This window comes from Varroa jacobsoni, unplaced genomic scaffold (genome assembly GCF_002532875.2).
Source record: "Varroa jacobsoni isolate VJ856 unplaced genomic scaffold, vjacob_1.0 scaffold_362, whole genome shotgun sequence".
Classification (NCBI taxonomy): domain Eukaryota; kingdom Metazoa; phylum Arthropoda; class Arachnida; order Mesostigmata; family Varroidae; genus Varroa; species Varroa jacobsoni.
In genome coordinates this window covers 18,615-41,871 of record NW_019213264.1, presented here as the reverse complement: position 1 = coordinate 41,871, position 23,257 = coordinate 18,615, and the positions used below count along the sequence as shown (strand labels likewise).

The 23,257-nt window shown below is 39.6% G+C and overlaps 2 protein-coding genes across 4 annotated transcripts in view; one reads left to right on the top strand and one right to left on the bottom strand.

The window, feature by feature from the left end:
* Window positions 1–4,836: 4,836 nt before the first annotated feature.
* Window positions 4,837–23,257, top strand: part of LOC111259747 (gonadotropin-releasing hormone receptor) — a 37,028-nt gene continuing 18,607 nt past the window's right edge. For all 3 annotated transcript variants that reach the window (XM_022831959.2, XM_086968002.1, XM_086968003.1), the window contains exons 1-4: window positions 4,837–5,114; window positions 19,858–20,055; window positions 20,885–21,043; window positions 22,654–22,837. In XM_022831959.2, coding sequence (XP_022687694.2) covers window positions 4,845–5,114; window positions 19,858–20,055; window positions 20,885–21,043; window positions 22,654–22,837 — 811 coding nt within the window. In that variant the 5' untranslated portion in view covers window positions 4,837–4,844. The remainder of the gene's footprint in view (window positions 5,115–19,857; window positions 20,056–20,884; window positions 21,044–22,653; window positions 22,838–23,257) is intronic.
* LOC147753586 (chymotrypsin-like protease CTRL-1) lies at window positions 10,519–15,866 on the bottom strand. The gene is made up of 3 exons (XM_086968001.1): window positions 14,898–15,866; window positions 13,788–13,797; window positions 10,519–10,926 (listed from the first exon to the last, which is right to left on the bottom strand). Exons 1-3 carry the CDS (start codon window positions 15,735–15,737, stop codon window positions 10,664–10,666), a joined length of 1,113 nt encoding a protein of 370 aa, XP_086824127.1. The 5' UTR covers window positions 15,738–15,866; the 3' UTR covers window positions 10,519–10,663.

The following is a 23,257-nucleotide window of genomic DNA, read 5'->3' as shown; positions in this document are numbered from 1 at the left end:
GTTTCAAACGCCTATGCAGTGTCTAATAAGCACTGCAAGTTATATGGTTCCATAATAACAATTGCGGCTGAATAAATAACGGATGTGTTACGTAGTAAATTTCGAGGAATTATTAAATAAATATATACGCATAATAACTGGATCGCTTATAAAGAGAAACTAGTTTGTTAAAAGGAGCTAATGACAAATGAGAAGGGAGGAAAATAGAGTTAGCACGAATTTTCAGATTATACCCACTTTTATTACCGAATATGAGAATCAGCTACAATACAGTGTAAATGCGAGCTTATGCTTTGTGCGGTATACGGGTTGTAAAATTTGCCTCACTCTACGGATGGTGAAACGATGTCGTTTTTTTATATATAAATCACTTGCTATTGCTTGCATCTATAACAAAACGAATGATTGATATAAGCTCGTACGCTCGTTTAGGTAATGTCATTATGTGCATTGCGACGAAGCACAAAAGCTATTTGGCAGTCTCTCATTTAGTCACGGACGTCAATGAGGACCGACTGGCTGTAGCCTAAGTGAATTGTGCAAAGGCCCAAGGGCCTTTCCAGTTGTCATTTGGTTGGCTACCCTATCCCCTTGAATATCACTATTATCACAGCAATGGTGTTCAAGTACGCTTATGTTCCTAGATTGTGCCTATAACTTTGCCACTTGTATCTGCGGCGCTAAGAATACGTTGCTTAGTCATAATCTAGTCAACGAATTACTTACCTAGCAAAGGATTAGGACGTGGAAGGGAAAAAAGCTCACTTAGTAAAAGGCACTGAAAAACAAAGGAGAAACCCCTGGTAGGATTGGAAACGTACCTGATTCACTTTTGTGCGATCGTTTAAACATACATTTAACCTGTCGACCAGCCTTGTTGATCGGGCGGGCGGCCGTTCGGGCGACATCTCAGAAGGCATGTCTAATGTAGCCTGGATCAGTTGATACAGAATAAACACTTAGGACTGTGCAGGCTTCATGACCTATTTTGTGATCGGAACCAGCCTATGTCCTCTAAGCAGTGAATCTTCTTGACTTCCCATGACTTTGTCCGAGTGCGCGAACAATGCGTAGTATTTGCTGTCCGACCTAATTGCCCATTACTTTTTGATGAAATGAAAAGGCTATTCGAGATTTTGCATTTAAGTGGTACAGCGCCAGGATTCCTGCGCTGTGGTATTCTTGATACGCCTTCGCAATAAACCCCGAGATTCTACACCCATGTTCCCTAACAAATTGATATTACAATTCTCCGCTAAAATCTATATAACATGGACAAAATTATGTAATTTTTGAATACACACAAAATTCAAAATAGAAGTATTTTGCAGCCCGGATCATCCGCGTCCATTAAAGTGAACGCTTATCGGGTGGCGAACGCCTCGATGCAATTTCAAAGACGAACAAACCGCGATCTAGTTAAGTTATGGTGTTAAATGACCGCACCGGCTTTCCGTCAGCGTCATTCTTTAAAATTCACACACATTTTTCATTTGGAGTACCGCTTCTTCCAAGAACCGAAGGGTCTACCGAGTACCGTTTTGCCATCTGACACGCAACTATGTCGCCCAGTCGTTCAAGAAGCTGCTCTATTCGTCAAACACCTTGTCATGGGTCAAATTGCCTGCTCCTTTCTCGTCGAATAATAAAAATAACTTGAAAAGGCGCGACAATACGACAATGACCACACCAGCCACTTCAATTCCATCTTCGCTACTGAATACACACTGAAAGAAATAGATCGAACGGTCGGGAGGACCCAACTTCATTTTTGTCAGGCAACTGTGGTTGAATTACACATTCATGATTAGAGTCGTCCTGTATCAAATTATGCTGCAGCAATATGTCGAAGGTATGTATATATTATGGGGAAGAGAAGGTACCTAAAAAACTTATGGGGAAGAGAAGGTACCTAAAAAACATAGAAAGGGGGGAGGGGTACTCGGTAGATAAAAAGTGTGTGAGTGACTACACCAGAAAGGGCCAAATAGTTAGAGAGTGCTGCTAAGATTTCTCAGAACGGGAAGAAAGTAGACAGATGGCGGTAATGCTGTGCCTTACCGTACCCTACTGGGCCGAATTGATAAAACAGTCTACTTGAGTAGATATGAAGAAACATAACCAGGGAAATAGATAATCTTTTATTCTGAAATGTTACCTCAGCAGAAGTGATCAGTGTGCAGTGATAGTGAGGTTTAACAAGCCATCTCATTGAAGCTGTCACGATAAGGCGGCCAAAGGTGGTAGTAGGAGGTTAGGCTGCTGGAGACCTATTTGACTTCATGAAACCACTTCCGGATTCAACGTCTTGCATAGAAGACGGTGTGTCTGTCGAGTCCTGGGTAGCGTGGCGCGGATTCGTGAGAGAATACGGTATCTTACTTTACTGGCGGTTCTATTAGCTTAGTCTCTGGTAAGAAGCATTTCAAGAAATTGGCCTAATTTAGCCAGCCGATCGCCAACAAGAGATAGCGAAGTAGAGGGAGAAATGGACAAGAAGTGCGAGACAGATCGGGTACTAACAGGAGCACGATGTTGCATCGTATGCATTGCATATGATTGCAACATATGTAGGCAAGAACACGCACATGGGTGATCCGGTGCATGTGGAAAAGTATTGGCGGGATTTTTCACTCTAGTGGCTGACGATAACGTTGTGCGTGGTGGTTATCTGTTCGTCCTTGCCTAAGACCGAGTCAAGATAATTGAGATTTTCCTAAAGTCGTAAACAGATGAATAGTTTTTGTAAAATCCGACTACGTGGATGGACTTGAATTCTCTAAGAATGATGATGACAACCATAACCCACTACAGAAGCTGTCCCCTCCGCTAGAGCGTTGCTGGGAGCCCGTATACGATCCCGGCTATTGCCGATCTGCATAATACATACTTCTGAAAAAATATTGCGGGCTGAAGGTCTTCAGAGAAAAAAATGCTAGTAAGTGGAATAAGTTGACGGCCTACAGCTATCAAGATTATGCGTCTTTGTCGAAAAAAACGAAATTGTCGTTTCTATATAACCTGGCCTTGCGCTCAGATCCCATTAGAAGATTTACCATTCAACCCTGTATTTAACGGCATACGACTATTGATTAGCTTTAACAAGTTCCGAATGAGTACCTCAAAAAATATGAAGGATACCTTATCTTGAGATAGGTAGACAGTCAGAACCTGCATCGAACGGACGTGCACAGATAGAGATTTAATAGGACTCATTTAAAATATAGGAATTACCTTATCTTAATTTAATACGCTTATTTCTATTATGATATTCTAATTCAATGACATAAAGTACTAAATGCATTTTATATGACTGCACGCAGGTAAAGAAATGAGCTGTATTCCTTACTCTTGATCCAATCTTAGATAGAATTCTTGATATTTCTATGGTAAATATATTGTTGGGCAGAAACACATAATCGAATGCCCCACATTGGTTCAATTTATATTTACTATTTGCTCAATATGTACGAACTGCAACGATTGAGAAATGTAACTTGTTTCACCTTATCAATTATATTCTAAGTTTTTAAAAATAATCTTTTTACACACTGTGTAAATGCCGTGATGAAACTAATAATAAAAAGTACAGATTTTCATCCACCAGTGGGTGTTATCAAGCTATCATTGAATAGTTTATGCTAACTATTAGTTTTTTTCGTAGAAAAACGTGCGACAATAAGTAAGATCGTCACAAGCTAGCTCTAATACACTTTTATGAAACACCACGAATTCAAACCACACAAATATTATATACACACATATATATAATGCGTCCTTCTACTACTCAAATTCGAAGATGCTTCGTCTAGACCCAGTCTAACTACTCAATTTTTCACTGAATGTGTCCGGCTTTTCAAGTTAAGCAGAGCAGTCGTGACTTTGGGCTTGCCGAGCGAGGCACGAGGATAAAGTTTACGAAAGAGAGCTTTGTTGAAACTCCTCGAGGGCCCTAGGGCTGCTGTAAGAGGCAATCTAAGAATTACTATCGTTTTCCCCTCTAATGTCCAATGTTGTTATAGAGGATTTACTTACTACGACAGTGATCCCTTTCACAGAGCTGGCAGATCGTTGCTCACGAGGGATTACGCTGATTCGTTGTCGTTCGCACCCTTTAAGCGACCTCATAGCTGTAATGCATAATATATTGTGCCCGTCAGCATGAGGTGTTTTCCTTCGCCATATCTTGTAAATCGATAAGAAGAAGCATATTCTTCTTCGTTTTGATCTTCTATGGCACCATTACAACGCGACGTATGAGAGACATTTTTGCCGCAAGTTCAACACCGTATAGATCTATTCCACAGCAAAAGTCGATGTTTATCGTTGGAGAGTATTATTACAAATATTTTCAAATATATGTGTAATACGTTCTAACCGAAGAACCAGAAGCTGTTGTACTGACCTAATATAATAAGATACATCGATTATGGGGCACCAACTGTCAAATAAGCCTAACTCTTCTTGTTCCTGCTGTGTGTTCTTCTAGGTTTTGTCGGGTCATTTTTCAGTCTTTGAATAAAACTCGAAAGGTTAAACAACAAGTCAATCGGAAGACGAGACTTACGTCATCAACGACATTCAGAAACACCATCGAGCGTCTACGCAGGATCGTCTCTTAATACGGGAGTGCCCCTATAATTAGTTTCACTGTGATAGAACCTTCATCGTCGCCTTTTGAGGTGGTCCATTCTGAAGATGGTTCACTCAACGACTCTATCAGGTGTACAGACATTTCTTCTGCTTCGGCTAGTACGGCGAGCCGTTTACGATTACTCGACGACTGGCCACTGCCGAACCTTGCGCTGACGCTAAAGGTGTCATAGTTGGCCATGCCGCTGGGCATGATCAACTGCACAGGAGCTGCAGTGGCCGCAAGCCCGGCCGCATCTTTTGGTGGCGCAGGTGAAATCCTCGGTGAGAACAGTCTCACTCTAGGCACCTCGAACACTTCAGCTCCGAGCTTAGGCGCCGAAGTCATGCAAAATTTATTAGCAAATAATATGACCCTCAACGGAACCGTCTGCAATGAAATTCCTCGGGCTGCGCCAGCATTCACTACCGCCGTACTGCTTAGGGCCTGCGTGCTATCAGTCATAGCAGCCTTGTCATTGGTAAGTAAATATGAAACGCAGTAACTTGTAATCTATTTTGATTATAACGAATTTTCTTCGCTAACTCTACAAATCTCATAAGAATAATGGTAATACGCTTGATTTAATTTATTATCATTTTTTAGTAGTATTTTATGTATTATAAAATTGGCGACACATTGGTGCAATATCTATACACGCATCAACGCAAGGTCTTAGAGAAAACTCCTTTAGATCACCTGGATTCCCACGGTCCGCATAGTGTTTCTATGGGCAGGCTAAGACCAAACAGTGACGCATCCGTCTGGCGACAAGGAAGCGCATGACCCGCCAGCATTTGATCAACTGTTGACATCTTTATAGGTGATTTGTATTAGATTGTCATACTCGCATGCGTAAAGAACACAGAATACGGTTCATTGCCGTCTTGGGACTACGCAGATCTGTTCAAGTCCTTATGAATAACCATCCTCTAAGTCATCGAAGTCGTACTGGAAAACAGCTGTGGAAATTGTCAAAACGCGGTGCTTTATACTTGGTCACGGTAGCTAGTCAGTTTCATGTTCGATCGTGACTCTTCAAATCGGTTATCTCAAAAGAAACGTGTCCAATGGCAAAATACGTACGTAGGCTAATAGAACTTCCAGATATTAGTTGTTCTGAAATTCACGTTACCAACGAACAACATTCTTTTATGATAACTTTTACCTGGCGCAACTTAAATATGGTACTGAGGATCGGTGAAAAATTAACTAAACCGAGATACAACATGCGGAAGACTAGGAACATAATCGATTGCCACACATGTAGGAATATAATGGTTGTTCCTACAAGACCAATGAAATAATAATTAAAAATACTTAGATACTATGTTGACGTTTACCTATAAACACTCAGATTCAGGGCCTTTTCATTGAGCTCTCGACATGGCACATAATAATAATAATAGTGACGATAATAATAATAAAACTACCAACATGTAAAGCCTATCATAAGCATAAAAATCGGTACGGTTATTACCAAACGGGCTTATCAGGCTGGATCTGGTCATGGCATTCTTCTTGGGTGACGATTTATTCATACAATGCTTTCCAATAATAGAGGGCTTCGTCAAAACAAGCAGTGTTATTGTTTATAGACTGCGTTATCTTTATTCTCTGTATTAGACTTACTTTTAAACTCGACGAGCGGTAATGAGGCGGTCGGTTCGAGATTTATTGGATACCAGAACTACAGAGATCGTTAGAGCCGGCTTCGGTGGGTAACAGGTCATGCAGATTCTCTTTATTGTTCGTATTCAATGTGGAATTAACGGTATTCCCACGTCCATTTGTTTACTCTCGAACAGGACCGTAGGGGGTTAAACATAACTTCGATTAAAGTTAAACTTTTTTGACCACCGTCCTCCGTTACTTTTCTTGAGCTCGGAAACTTGTTTTCTGCTTTAAAGCCTCAGCCAAACTCTCCCAAAAAAAAACAGGTCTTGACTTGTTCCGAGGGTCGTGCAAGTTGTATGACGACCTCTTGTTGTTGCTAAGCAAGTACGTCCCTTGATAAGGAATAGCACTTAGGTTGGGTTACCTTTCATTGTGTTGAAGCACCGTCTAGCGACTCTGATTACAGATGTCTCACGTCTTAACCAAGACCTATATTGAGAGATAGGCGTTTCATCATCAGATAAAATAAAAGAGCATTGTTTCAGCATCTATAGCTGTCGCCACTCTCTTCCCAGGCATTGGTAATCATCGTTATAGATATCCCTACACGCGTTAGTGTTACAACAGAGACTATTCAGTGGAGAACTTGATTTCGACGATGACCATTAGTTGTCGAATAGTAGAGCACGCATACGCGTTCGGTGGGAGTCACCAACTTCTGAGTACCTTTCTTTTTCATGAAGATCACGCCAGGATACAAACAGGCTGTATGGTCCTTGAAAGGGATAGTAGAAAGGTGGATCGTTTGTCTGCTAAACTGAATGTTATTTGGTTACCGAGAGGTTTTAAATGGCCACCTAGTCGATGATTCATCTTCAGCAGTGACGACTGATTTGAGTGCTTCACATAACAAATTTAACCACTGGCGCGAAGATAATTGAATCAGGTATTGCTCCGACGTAGGATGAAACGATCGAATCCGATAATTCCGCAAAATAAATAAAAAAAATAAATATCCGTGATGAATAGAGTAATTGTCAGTCTACTTCAACACAAACGCGAGTTTTAATATTATTATAAATATTTTAATCAATCTCTACCTTTATTGAAAAGCCATGATTAGCTCCCGTTTGATGATGCAGCAAGCGATGCTAACGTAATAAAATAAAAATCCGGAAAATCCATCTAGCGCAAATTCAACACTCCAGTACACTCAGTTGTTGTAAACAAAAAAACACCATCACATAATCGATTACAGTTAGCGTGTTTAAGTCTCTAGCCGTCAAGGTATTTATGTGGCATTTAGACGACTTTTCGCTGATACCATTCCCTGGCTGAGTGGCGGTTGGACCGTCTACTGCAACAATCATCGAGAAATCATGTCGACATCAAAGCTACCATGGTTCAAATGAACGATTTCCCATGATCTAAGCGATTTTTGCTTCAAATGTACCATGGTGGCCTACATAGTTGGGTCGGTTAGCTGATATTAGGTCCGACGTTTTCCTTTTCGCTCTAATTGTTTACTTTAAACGTGGCTAGCTATTGCTTTATATACGAAATATATCTCGTGAAGGAAATTATCATTAGTTCATCAATATCTTTTGAAAAACAGGATAATGATGTTAAATAATGGGTAGGAGGATTTGGGCACACGCTTACGTTATATTTTGGGGAAAGAACGTGTCCGATTGGCATTTGATGATCGGCAAGACTTGGCCGAAACCCCAAGTTGTCAATTAAAGCCTGAAAAACTTGTTAACTTTTAGTCAAAAGTTGTCAACCTCACAAATGCTTGTGTATTAGTACTTTGTAATGTAATTAAGTGCAGCGAAGAAATTTCTCCTCGTCTAATACATTTGTCTATATTAATCTATTTGGAATAGAGCCAGAATTCTGCTGAAGGAAACAGAACCCTTGAAATCCTTCTATTTAAATCCCTATATATGAAATATTAGGATATCCACATAAGATATGATACCGTTAATCAATGCTTTCCGCAGCTTGTGCAAACGCCTAAAAAAAAAACTACACAATGTTGGTTTGACTAGAATTACAAGCCATATTGAACTCGTTACGGATATCTACAAAGATTACGATTTTGGCAATCAAGATTTGCACCAGGAGAAATTAATAGCGATGACGATCTGTGTTTGTTATTCCCTTCTGACAACTTCTATAATCAATTATTAATGATTTCTCAATGCAAAATACTTCATTTTAATTCGGTCACAGTCCACTTATCCTATCGTAGGCTACAAACAATTCTCACATGTTTAGGAGATAGTCAACTATGTGCAATCAACGACCTATGTGTATTGATCACCTGATTCGACAGGTTGGTTGCTAGTATTTTCACTGGATAACATAACCAGGTGCTGCTTAATAACATAGGGCCTTACGATGTTAACTAGTTATCAATTACTGCATTGTCTTTGAGTTTCAAAATCATTATATTCGCCGTTACCTATGCCGGGCGAAAATACTTTACAAATTCAAAACTCGCCCCATTGACAGAGCTCGCGGGGACAGAACGAAATAATTCGCGTAAATAACTTCCAACTTAAACGGTTGAAACACGGTACATTTGTGTTAGAAGTGCGGATAAATTGGCTGAACTTCAGAATAACGGTTATAAGCCTGTACCGAGTGTCAGTGCGCTTTGCTCGAACACAGCGGGGCCATTCATAGCGGTTTCTAGCTATAGGAGTCATTTTCTCAGGAGCAAAAACAATGTCCTATCATAAAGTTTCTTCACTGACAGCTACCATTTATGCCTAAGTGAAAGCTTCGTGAAATTTTATGTCGTAATTTACACCACATACAGACAGACATATACGTTACAATCATAAACTAATTTCTGTCACCTTGTAACCTGGCAGAATACCTGTACGTGTTCACCGGATTTCATCGCATTTTGTGCGGTTACTCGTCTCGAGTTTCGAACTATTTCGATCAAAGATTTCCTGACAAGATGCTTCTTTCGAATTCTAGTAACAGGCAAAAAAATGGCCTCGGGGAAGTTAGCTGGGCCACTAATCATCACAAACTGATCTTTTCCCAATTGGGCATCAGTTGAGCTATAACGTTTACTTAAAATTACAAACCACACATTGAAGTCCCTTTCCAAAGGAAACCTCATATTTTTCCGTTACAATCGTTATAACATGACATTTCGGATCTCATACAAACGAAGGACGTGCAAGGAAGTTACTCAGATGCTAGTTAAAAAAAAAAGCCATATTGATTTTACGTAATTTTGACACTAAGTTAGAGCTTATTGGCAATTAACAGATGGCTAACTGAATAGGTAGATTATTAGCTCTGATTCGTTACCAATATTTTGGTAACAGAGAGCGCTTTCCGCCTCGTTCCCCGTATTTGTCAGCCTCGCATAGAACACATTAGTGATCCTGTTATTTGCGATGACAAAGAAATAATAAATAACGATTTATCGTTTTAGAATAAGTTGTAGTATGAAACTCAAGTTAAACGTTTGCCCTGTTTTTTTCAGATTTTTTCAAGAAAAAGAGCTCTACTAAAATTTATTCAAAGCATTTACCGTTAGATAGGTTGGCCGCTTTCACTTGATATAAAGTCGCTGTCCCTGTTTGGTTCGTCAAGTCCTGAGGTTACTTAGACCGTCGATTATTTAGCTTGCAAAAGCCTCTAAATCTTGTTAAAATACTAGGCCTTCCGGCCCTCTCTACCTATTTCGTAGAGGCTCAACAAAGCTCAACTAGATGCATCGAATTTACTGTGAACATAAGATTTTACCGTTGTCTGAGTTCAATCATAGTCGATCGAGTTCCTGTTTGTTTTATGGCTGTATTTACAAGTGGCCGACACGATCATCGGTAAGCCCTTATTTTTTGTTACACGAGCATTTCAACTGACCTAAGTGAGTGAATTTGTGAAGATCATGGTAAGCAAACAGGGTCAATCTTTAATGGCGTTCATCTATAGCAGGATTCTTATCGTTCATAAGCGTAAGGCTCTGTGATGCTTAACACGGATCACGGCGTTCTTCGATTCCAGTTCTTTGAGCTCCTCATATATTAAGAAGCTATCCTTTAGATTCGTAGAACAAAATAGTCCCGCATATAGAGCATATGCTTGAGTAACTTGTTCCTATTTCAATAGCTAGGACCTACTACGTAAAAACATTTGCATCGTTTGCTTAGTTATGTCTATCCGGTGAAGACGTAATTCCTTGTATGTTGTGCTGTTCTAAGCCTGTCATGGAGAACAAATAAATACACAAGATCTACTAAAAAAAAGGTCATCCGTTACTTATTCTCTCAATAATGTACACCGCCAGATTATTTTATAATTTCTTAACACTTAGAGTTCAGACCTTCTTTCCGGTTCATTCTTAGTTAGCTTTGAATAAAGTTATGCTGAATTTCTGAGTCATCTCCATCGATGGTCGGTGAATACAACACTGATCCACAGGAGCGCTTCATTTATCCTCGCATAAATGTTAGGTAACAACGTGAATTCGAATCCGAAGCATACAATTCCCGTAAGCATATATCGGTCTTTTTGAAGGCACCAGAGGGGATTCCCGGAACAGCCAGGGTTTACGTCGCCCCGATCAACAGCCAATCGGCAAAGTATCGCAAAGCGAAATTTCGTCATGTACGTTTTGCCTCGAAGCGTATAGGTTACGACACCTTTCAAGCGATATCAGTCGAACTGTTGCCTTCCGCAAAACGTTCGACGCAATATCGTTGTCGAGACCTGTCCGATCCCAGCCTATAGCGATGCAAAGTTTGTCGTCAAACGAATTGAAGTTATCCACTGACAGAAGGCGTATCGTGTGGCCATGATTGAGATTAACCCGGGTCGCGAGTTCCGCTAGACCAAAATCAAGCGCAATAGCCGTTTCATTATAGGGAGAATGTCGTGGACGGATTATCGGCTTGTGGTAGTGCTCGAGCGGTTCGCTGATAGCGAAGTTGTGTTTTCGCAGAATTATTCGCCACTCGTCGGCTTCTGCAATGCAGCGAACCGCCGTTAATATCTGCTGATCATTGACCAGGTTACCGCCGTAAAAATAATCCCAAGCTGATGTTTCAGGATTATATTGCCAGGGGAAAGATCTATGAACATTGGCTGAATCCGCCAAATGCCCTATTCGACGATACCATGCGCAATCGATGTACTATCGGCAGTCAATAGAGCCAGCAGGTATATACCTTTCACGTACAAGTGAACTAGCGTGACACGAAATGTTATATCTAACTAGTACGTGTTGAGAACGCTCTTCTTCGTGAGCTTGACGATACGGGGCAATGACATGACTTCTAATACGTAGCGGAGCATTTATATCGTTGGGTCGTGACTCGGACGATAACAAACGACTCATGTTTCAAACTGAATGAATAAACGCTCGCTGTCACGTGATTTCGTTGCAGAACGTCAACTCTTGCTGTCTGTACTTAAGTGGGCTGCCAATTTTATGGGTTTTAGTGTTGCTTTACACAATCATTTTCTGTGATATGCTGTACTCAAGCATGCAGATGTGTCGAAATTAGGTTATATGCAATTCCGAGCGCGGTACCTTACTAAGCGCTGATAATTAAAGATTGATTTAGAACTGTCTATTGCTTAATCAAGCTTGCTCTATAAAATGAGGTTATCACACGTACCTGTGCGATTTTCTACTAGAATGCGATCGCCATTTTTAAAGGCGGGCTTTTTTGAATTTAATCTCAAAAAAAGTACGAAGTTACCGAGTTGCTAGCTTTTTCATATGTTCACATACCTATAAGAATAGCAAAAAAAAAATGTTGTTAATTGTTGGGCCAAATTAACGCTCAGGTAACATAGGGCTATTGTTGGGGTACAGATTATACATATGCCTAAAAGAATAATCACAGTCGCCACTGTTTTAGTCTTTTAGTTTAGTATTAGAAGTACTTCGCTAAGTAGTCTCCGGAGATTCTCGATGACATACAACGACATTTAAATCGCGTAATACCCGTTTAAATAATAGTAGCGGGACGGATTCCTGTTACTATTCCACCTAAGGACGTTTCCTATTCGTAATCACAGATAGTGTACGAAGCCCTAGAAACTCCACAGGCCCAAATTAGAAACGGAAAGCAGCGGCGTCTCTTGCAGACTATTTGGTAAGCTTTTTTGCATACTGATAATATTACACTTACAATGGGTGGCCTTCGCAAATGCTTGTCTCATTTCCGAAAAGCAGTTTTACCTTGAGATCAGTCGGCACTAACCTCAACGATAACTTTTGAGACCAGAAAATTTTGAATCTATTATAAACTTAATCATCTTATTGAATATGGCAGTTCAAAGATATGCGATTTTTCCGTTTCGCATTGCTTCGTTCACGTTGTTACTGACACTTCTACTCGTCGATTATTCATCAGATCTCAAGGTATAGGATAAATATGACAAGCATGACGATACTTTTCGTTTCCTGTCGATACCCATTCTCAGTGTTTACATAGTCGGTTCATCCGAAGACTTCGCTCGTTCGTGACTGACGACATAGAAAGCGATGGCTAGATTGCTAGAACTCGAATCATAGGCGAGTGCATATCGATCATCACGTATGCATTGAAGCGGGCTTCAAACTCCACAAAGAAACACTTTACGAAGCATGGTTCTGTCAAGAACAATCCTGTAGTATCTTTTAGTAGAGGTGCAGTGCAATTTTTTCAAGTATATCCGTATAAATACCCCGGAACCGAAGCAATCTGCAGGCGGTAAACGCAGGATATCAGTGTTCGCTGGTGAAGTCCAAGGACCTCGTAAGTCTGACGAGGAAATACCAAAGTGATTATAGGCGCCGTGTAGAATAGGTTGCTCTGATCGTTAGGTCACCTGAAGTGGTACGCCAATTAGATACTGTAGCAACAAACAACAAGTAGCTTTAGTTATTCATCGTTTGTCTACCAAGGCTCATTTGCAGGCGCCTCTACATGTAGAAATGTCTGCAGAAAAACCATCCAGGAAAATTCGTGTAGCTTGACGTTCTAGTCACCGATCAGTCAGACGCCCGCTATCTGCTCATTTAGAGGCACCACGCTCGCAGAAACCTTTACCTGACAATTCTCTTTTACTAAACAGGGTATCCGAAATGTTAAAACGAATTTAGCTGACAATTTAACACAAACGTTTATCTTCGTGGTAAAACGATCCATCATCAGATTCTAGATAGGTTAATGTGCCCTGCTCACCGGCTATCTGCTACTTAGTAACCATCCGTTTTTCTGCAAAGACCTTTATCACATATCATTTATTTCCATATATGCACTGAACAGATAGCACAGTCTTTTCCAAACTTTAAAATCTGTATGTACAAACCAAATGATAGCTAGCGAAATTGGTACCTCAATTCTATAACGACGATAACCTGTCACAGTTACCCTATGCTAGTTTCTGATAGATATACCCCCCCACAGTATACAATTGGTTTATACTAAGCGAATAACAGCAGAATCTACGATCATTTCTTAACGAACCTTTATAGACAGCGTCTCTCGTCGCCTCTCTTCAAACGTACACTCAAGCGCCTGTTGGTGACATAAACGAGGTAATACGAATTTCGTAATTATCTATCTATTAAATTGACTCCACTGCTAATGTGCTAACCTTCACGTTGACCATCCGGGCATGGGATATGAACAGTGGCATCGATATAGGAACAACAAGTTGTTTTCCAAATTAGAAAAACCCTTCTGGAAAAAAAAGGGTTCTATGAAGAATTTTGTCCATAATTTACCAAATCTAGAGTAGACCTTTTTTTTTTTTTCAGACGCACGCATAAAGGTGTCTGACGCTCGATTACGGAAACACAACTCTATTAAAACTGTTTATGTTCACAGAAGCGCTGTGTCAAATTATGCGCAATAGCAGACTGCGAACGAATATAGAACGTCAAGTCCTTAAGCAGTACTTACGAGCTATATAAAATAAAAATGATTTCATACCGTCTAATGGAACACCGAACGTCGGTATCGGGCATAAAATTCAAAACATCTATTTCCTTTAGGCTACATTTAGGTACATTCGTTCTCCTTGTGCTGACAAAACTTCTACAAGATTTTCAGTCAAAGTGCCTGGTAGAAAAACGTCCCAGGTGAAGATTGGTAGCGCTTTTAGATATCACAGCATGAACGATCTATTATTCATATTTATTAATAAAGACTCAGAGAATAATAGAGTTTCTACGGAGATTTTGCGACAAATGAAAGAATGAGATGAGTAGCTATAACGTTCGTTCTTGTCAATAATACATAACGTAATATCGGTTACGCATGAGACGTTCAGGTTAACTCACGTGTGTCTTAGAGCCATGGAATAGTTTAGAGAAACAATTACTGCTTACGTTATTTTAACGCCGAAATGTCAAAATCAAAATAATGCACATAGGCATCGGTTCCTTGAAGCAGAAAAGAATAGCGAAGTTACATACGTACCTAACCGCCCATGTTACCAAGAGTCGCTTGTAATTAAATGCGTTAGATATTTATTACTTTTTATATATTCATGACTCAGATTAATGGATGAATTTCCTTCCATAGTGTGCGCCATTACGCTTTTCATGACAAAAGCAGTTCCTAAATGCCTGGCGGGGAAACAGAAAATTCTAAGTATCCTAGGTCGTTTAGACGTCCGGTCCTCTGCGCATCTCGTTAATCCACTGGATGATTTCACTAACACGTGCGAAGCCGGACGGTTCTAACAAGTTTTCATCTATAAAACTTGTAACGCCAACAAGCACATAACGACCGTTAACTAAACACTGTAGGGGACCGCCTGAATCGCCCTTATACGCTGTGCCTTGAGTTATAGGTTGTCCACAAAGAACACTCCTATTAATGCCCCATATGCGTCGACACTGTTTATAGCATAACGGTCGAACGATGATCTTTTGTAGGATATTTGCCGTCCTGGAATTGTTCAGACTGGTTTGACCCCATCCGGAGACGACGCAATCGATACCGTCAAACGTATCGAAATCGTTCGCAGACGGTAGACATATGGGCGCTATTTGGTGATTAGCACTAAAGCTTAACGGGGTCTCAAGTTTAACGAGGCCGACATCGTAGACCGGGTTAATCGAATCGAAAGAAGGATGTCGAATGAGTTTCGCCGACGATTGAATCACTTGCTGGGGTTCATCAACTTCCAGATTATGCTTTCCCAATACAATTTGGTATTGCACGTTCAAGGTTAGGCAGTGAGCTGCGGTAAGTATCCATTGCTCATCGATTAGGCTGCCTCCGCAGTAATGTGTCCATAGCCGAGTGTTTGGGTAGAGATGTACTTGAATAGATACCATCCAAGGAAACTCGTATGGATCGGCGTTTGTGCCATTGATCACATACTCTTGATACGCTTGATTTGGCCGAATTATGCCACATTCAAAAGCATCTCCGTTGCGCGGTCCAAGCGTTAAAGTCGCTATTACGGCACTTAGGCCAAAGACACAATTAAGGGGGCAAAACATCCGAAACTCTTACTAGTAGTTTCAGTCCACACTGTTTCTGATCATGTACCGGGCGCGTGTAGCCCAGCTAACACTTTTATATGTACCGTTCGACTGTCTTAAACATTATGACCATAGCAAAGAAACTACGCAAATCGTGGCTATTACTGGTAAGTAAAAAAAGACTTAGTTGACTGTTTAAATACTATGAAAATTTAGTAGGTATCTCAAAATTATTATGCCTAATCGGAACATGTGCCATTTATGTGATACGAATCTACTATTACTGCGTTTTATCGATCCTCGCTTCCTTTCACAGAATTCGTCGACCTGTTCTTATATTTCCGATATAGATATATATGCATCACTACAAATCGAATTGCAAAACCTCTTAAGATATTAACGAAGCTCTTAACAAAATTCAAAATTTGTCTATGAAGACCAAATATTGCTATTGCTGATTCGTTATAATTACTATAAGAGACCCTAATAAATATGGCGGCCTATGACGGGCATCCACAGTCGGATCTGACTACACATACCATTCAAATCAGATTGGATTAAGGCTCATCGTACAAAATACACGAGACAGTGTTTTTCGCCCTCTATAATACATATAATAACAGGTATAATATTTAGAAAGCCAATAACAAAACTCTTACTTGGGCCGATAACAGTCGTAACGCAAATGGTTTCACTAAACAGAACAATTAAATATCATCACATTCAACGGGCTTTGTAATTGTGTGTACACAATTGTAATGAATTAAAAACAAAGCATTCGATTCCACTTGATGCATATTTGCCCCTTGCGGAGGATAAAACCCTGGTCTTGTTGGGTTAGATGTTCATGACCCTATGCGTAACTTACTCGGTTAGGCAGTTTCACTGTATTTGGGTTAATCGCTCAATTTTTTACTGTATTCTTAGACCTTTTTGAATTGCCGTAGAAAGTCATTGCCAGTAAATATAATGGGGAAGATAACGCTCCTTATAGCGATTACTATCGCCAAGATGATGTATACTTGATGGTTTTCGCTGGTGTTAAAGGACCAAAGCCCTGTGATAGGTGCATGTTATCCGTCTGCTATAGTCGAGTAATTAGGCAAGACGAGATACTCTCGGAATAGGTCGTGGCAATTTTGTAGCAGTTTAAATGGAATAAGTGAGCAAATGCTGCACAGACAGTCATCAGAGGTAAATCGCTATATTGCACTGTACAGGTGTGGATATATACCGTTGACTTACATAAACAACGATTGAATAAATTATCGGACATAAAAAGTGAGATGAGCTAACGAAACAGTTACGACAAAGTGGTCTTAAATCAATTTCAAGATTAGGTCGTATTTACCATATTAGATATCATGCTTTCCATCAACGTTATCGTACTCGAATGCAATTGGCAACTAGGTAGAGCCTTGACAAAATCATTTGTCTCTTCAGGCAACGACGGCTAGATAACTACTACCTCAACCACCTTTTCCAGGCCTAAGAAAACGCAGTAAACCAAAGTTGCAGATGTTTCTTTTGATGTCTGAAGAGTTAATAATCGGGTGCACGTTTATGTGTACATGACTCTTCAGATTGACTCGCAGAAGAAATTGCTAACTTCAGATAATCTAGACATCAATCAAAACAGAATGATACATTCAGTAGCGGTTCTAGCGAGGTCATGCCGTTGGTACTTTTGTATCAAGTGAATCCATTCGGTTAAGTGCCTCTTCCCTTCTCCAGGGGATGGGCGAACTTGATAAGTACATTCATACATGCAATTGCGTGTAAAAGCTATATCTTTGTTACATTAAACATTGAGATATAAGATTGGGTATTCACGCGGAACGTTTTAAGATACGTACTGCGACTTCTAATATGCACAGCATGCAACGACGTCTGGCGGAGCGGTAAAGCTGGAAAATCATTCGTCAGCGACCAAAGACGTCACGAATGGCAACTTACGCTTGGCATAACAGTCGGATAACTAACTATCAACTGATTTTTCAGTACGGGTCTGTGGTACCTCGATTGATACCGCTGGCCGACTAAGTCGCAGCAGATCACCGTAAAAGGAATTACTTAGGAATTCTAGCATATTGACTATCTCTAATAGAACCTAATTAAGGAGTTGTATAAGCTTCATGAGCTCCGTGCGTCACTATATGAACGTGCTTTGGCGTGTGCGATGCGATCTTGGAAAATGTTTGGCGAACGTGCAACATTTTATAATACATCCAGTTAATTATGAAAAGGTGGCTTTTACAGTCTGTTCATGTTTCAATGACAGAGATACTATGGACATCTTGTTCATGTAATTTGCGTACTCCTTTTGTTCCTAACAAACCAATAAATAATAATAAAACGGAGCCGGAATTGTTGATTCGATTAAGTTGTCCAGTCCTAAACTATTGACTCGTGCTAGCGTTAAATAAAATAACTAACGCCAGGGCGGAATGGTTCATCTTCTCTCTCTAAAAAAAAAGAGCTCTCATCTAAAAAAAAAAAACTCAAGATAGGTAAGTTTTAGCTTTCAACGTGACGTGCAAATTTTACGTAACAGGACCACATGATTATTAATAGATGTGGATATTGTTGTATTTCCTGATTAGTGTGGATTTACTGTATTAATTAACAGATGCTATAGCAAAAATGCTCAAGAAAATTCACTGTCGATCTCATAAACTGGCCCATTCAGCCATTGAGTGCTATTGTTTAGATACAGCCATTTTGAACAAGCTATGGCGCGCTAAAGGAACGAAATTGCAGGAAAACTGTAGATGGTCGGCTAAGAGGAACATTGCAGGCGTCATTTAGGCCCGATGTATAAAGCAGTTGCTTTCTGTGATCAAAGGCTCCCATTGACGCTTGCTTTTGACTATTACAGGCCGTATCGCTGCTATCTGATGCAGCTAATGACGAAGCATTCATGTTATATAGGTTTAAATGTTTTAGTCATTATTAAGAAATAATCATTTTAGAGACCCGAGTACAATTTGCAGCCAGCTGATGCCTTATGCTAATGCTTAGTTAGGGAACTATGATGGACGTTTACCTAGTATCGTGCCGAAGACGATAGAACTTACGAGATTGTAGGTGAAATTAAGGAACCGATTTAAAGTTGTTGGTTTACAAAGTTGCATATCATCAATTGGCGTCTACACCGGTTTTGTACCGTTCTGGACTACAAACATGTCCGTCTCTTAGATCACTCAAAGACCACTAAAAGGACGTCCAAATTCTTAAACCTAGTCTTCGTCAGAATATACATGACTACTTAACACTGAATATAAAAAACGATGTCGACAGTACCTATGTACCTATCTGAAGGTTTTAGCCCCTTCTTTTCTCGATGTAATATTTTAGCAGTGGTTTTAAGAAGCTTCTCCCGTAGAAGGATATTTAATTAAAAAAGAAAAAAAAAGTACTGAATTTTAACCAAAAAAGAAATTCTGCTTTTTTTGGTTAAAAACAGTATTCTGAAAGAGGATTAAACTATCTCCAATTCTGATAGGTACAGTATAATTAAGTGGGGTCGAAGCATCAGGTCATGCTACGAAATTACTGCTCAACATGTTTGTAAGCAGTTACTTGTGACACGATAGAAAGGAATAGGTCTGATAAGAACTGCGATTCACGAAATTAATCTTGGATATAATTTAGTTCGTTATGTAATTTCTAGTTATCACCGAGTTACAGCCGCATGTAGTACGAATGCACAGGAACTAAAAGCCAGTCAGCGCAATGTGAATCTGCCAAGGACATTAAAGAGTACATTATATTACTTCCGATTGCTCCTAAGGCATTCAAAAACTTGGTAATTATATGTTGATTTATATTATTCTTTGGTAATATACTCAATTCTGAAACGTAAACTACACTGGCCGCTGAGTAATAGTTTACCTGAATGAATCACCAAACATTCATTGTATCTCGACGAAATTGAATTCTGAATTTTCCAATCTTTCCTATTTGTGTTTTTCGCACGTACTGAAGTGACGCTCACACAATAACTGAGATGCACGTAGCGCCTAAACAAAGTTATCAGATGACTGTATTATGATACGTGGGTTATCAAGCAAACAGTGAGTACTCCTATATGAGCCTGAATTTATCTCGGTCTTCATCTATCGACGTTCGTCTCTAGGTGTCAAACGTGGCCACGTTGGTATCAATATCGCGAGTCAATCAACACGTCCGTTCATCGCTTTATTCTCTGTTAGCAAATATGGCAGTTGCAGACCTTCTTGTCACGGTGTTCTGCATCGTTGCTGAGGCGGCCTGGACCGCAACGGTGGCTTGGTTAGCCGATGAAGTAACCTGTAAAGGGCTCAAATATATGCAGGTAGGTCTAATGACGACCATCACTTCGCACAAGCAGATTTCGTAATTATTCGCTGGACTGTTATTATTGATCCGATACTTGTCTATTTAGCCGATTTAGGCAAAATTTTAAAATTGTACTGGATTTTACTGTAATTTATATTTCGAATTCTACGCACAGTCAGGGGAAAAGTAGATGTTTATTTGGTTATTAAATAAGATCCTATTTATGAGCTAAATATTTCATGCGTCGACTGGTTTTCTGTTATTGAGCTAATCTGAGCAATAATAAATTTCATATATTTTTTTCAAAATATTTACATGAGGAATAATTAGTAACGACTTTAGATATTTACTGATTAACAAATTTAGTATGTAATCTACGTGATTTTGTAACTTTACTCAGTTCACAAAAAAACTATTAATTTTACTTTAGTTTCTATTATTCCGAGGTAGAAAAAATTACACACAACGCCTTGTGAGGTATGTTACGTTCAATATATAGCGCGTACGAGGTATGGCCATTGCGTCTTTGCTACGTACAATCGATGAAGCTCGATTACTTAATCTGTATTGATCCGAATGTTTTAATGTACAGAATAAAAACTTAAATGCACATAAACGGAAAAATCTGTTATGTATGAAGCCAAATCTAACTTTTCGATATTAAATTAATACCTAAGGCCATTTTTACTTATTTTTTTTACTTAATCACATAATTATTATTATTACTATTATTATTTTTACTCATGTTTCCTCTACGGATGAAACAACTTTCCATTTCGAACTGAATAAAACAAAATGCATTTTTTTTAGAAATCTATTTTTCCCACTTGTTACGCTCTACGCAGGTATTTTCTTTGTACCTGTCAACATTCGTGTTGGTCCTGCTAGCTTTCGACCAATACCTAGCAGTCACCTACCCGATGCGAAGGGACAAAAATCGAAGGCTCATTCGACAGCTCGTCGTGTTCATTTGGTTTCTAGCCGGAAGCCTAGCAATCCCGCAGGTGTGTAGAAGTTAATTTCACTCTCCACGCACATTTGCTTCGTTCCTTTAGCTTTGATGCCTCTAACGGTAAGTAGATGCAGATAGCGGAAATGACGGTTCCGAGAGTGGATGAGGTAAGGGTACTGATTTCAGAGACTCCGCAAACGAGAATTCGCGTAGGTTGCATAAGCATCGAAAAGATCATGCAGCACCAAAATGAGAGTTGCTGTTGATGAGGCACCATCGGTTAACGTATTGGCCCTACCCGAAAAAAGGTATGAATCTATCTCTGTGCGTGCTGATAGTCAAACCTATCGTATAATCGAGTGATCACTGTTGCTGTGGAAATTGTTTTGAGGTGACGCCTATTTGAAGTTAAATGAACCAATTTTATACATGATTTCCACAAGCTACTCTGATTTAAGATTATTCTATATACTGGCCTGTCCTGCTTCAAAGATATAAATCTATTTATAGAATAGCTGCTTGACATTATCCCCTCGATATTTCCATCAATAATATAAAATCTAAAGGAGATATAGCTACTCTACTGAAAAATCTTCGTATGTAACAAATAATATCCGCCCCTTTACGTGTTTTACTTGCATTGTCGATCTCACGAATTTCTGCTGTTTATACCAGCAGTTACCATGGTTTCACTTTAATAGGTCAGACCTTACCAAATCCCTTATTCGGCTGCGCTCATGAACAAGCAACTGGTTTTATAGGCCACTGATGGCTGAAACTAAGTGTCCATGTCAACCCTCATTTAGAAACTTTCCTTGTCCGAATACGAAATTTTTCTCGACGCTTGCGATTAGAGCCATGTTCATTGGCAGGACTCCCAGGTCAAATAGATTTCAAACGGTGTACAGGATAGATGAATGATTCGACCCTTATTGAAAATTCTTGTCGCTGTCGACGAGGCCATCTGACCCACGAAGTCAAGGTCAAGCCCATGTCTACCAGGAAGCTTCTACAAGTGGTCAAATCTTTTGGAAGAGACAGATATTTTAGAAGTTTATTTAGCTTAATACAACATGGGAGACAATGGTTCATTCAGATGTGCACGTGCCTCCAGTAACTGTTAATGTCACGGCCTCACTAGAGATGCATGCCCAGTACATAATGTTCAGTAGTTGTATGAAAGCTCATTTAGGAACACCATTTTTACGGAGGCCAACTTTTCCTCTGACGAGAACGCTTACCTTCTCGCCCATCAAATAAAAATGGTTGTTTATAAATCAAGCCATTCGTGAACACTGAAGGTTGTGCCCATGCAATTGTCTTAGAGTAAGTGGTACGAAAATCAGCTGAATTTAGAGATAGTGTAGGTATTATAAATTACACAATGTGAATAAACCTTATTATACCATGATGCAATACTAATAATTGAATCGAAATATTTTAGCTTGCTTAAGCGTGGTAAAAAAAAAACGTACACTTTAACCACCTTACGCTACTTGCTGTAAGAAAAGGCTGTATTTAAAGTACATTCGAATTTTTTTTTGTTTTTTTGCTTAAAAGTACTCTCTAATTATGAACACCACAATTTTCCAGTGGTGTTATCGGTACCACTTTCTTCACGTTTGGCTAGTTGTAAAATTTTTACTTTTGTCTTTTATATAGGTGTTTGTATTTCGTGTTCTTCGAGGCCCTTTTATCGAGGAGTTCTACCAGTGCGTCACGTATGGTTTTTATTCAGCAAAATGGCAGGAGCAACTATACACAGGAGTATCATTTGTGACGATGTTTTGCGTGCCGCTCTGTTTTCTCATTGCAATTTACGCTTGTACCTTCGTCACGATATCACGTAAGTTCATACCTTTTCCCGGACGATTACACTCTGCCTGGGGCGGTAATAACGTTCGTTCTCCATTTAGTATATGTTTGGCCCACAAACGTCTACCCTATTTTTTTTATTCACTATGCCCTCTTATATGGTGTGCGTGTTCAAGCATATAGGTAAATTTTGACAACAACGTTATAATTGACACAGTCAGCATCTCAAACACGCGCGTGGCTCCTGTATACTGAAGTAGTAATCACCTTCTCATGAATCGTACTGCTACCGTCTCAATAACAGCCGGCCGAAAAAATAGGTCTTTTCCAATATTTCATATTGAGCTGTTTCAAATGAGTGATTCCCAGAAAATTGGACAAAGGAATAGCCATCTAAGGTGTGCCTCTGAATATCGAATGGAGTTGATAACATCCTCAATAGTCAGTAGTG

Excerpts from the sequence above, each read along its gene's own strand:
- LOC147753586 (XM_086968001.1), bottom strand. The coding sequence starts at position 15,737 with ATGTTTTGCCCCCTTAATTGTGTCTTTGGCCTAAGTGCCGTAATAGCG.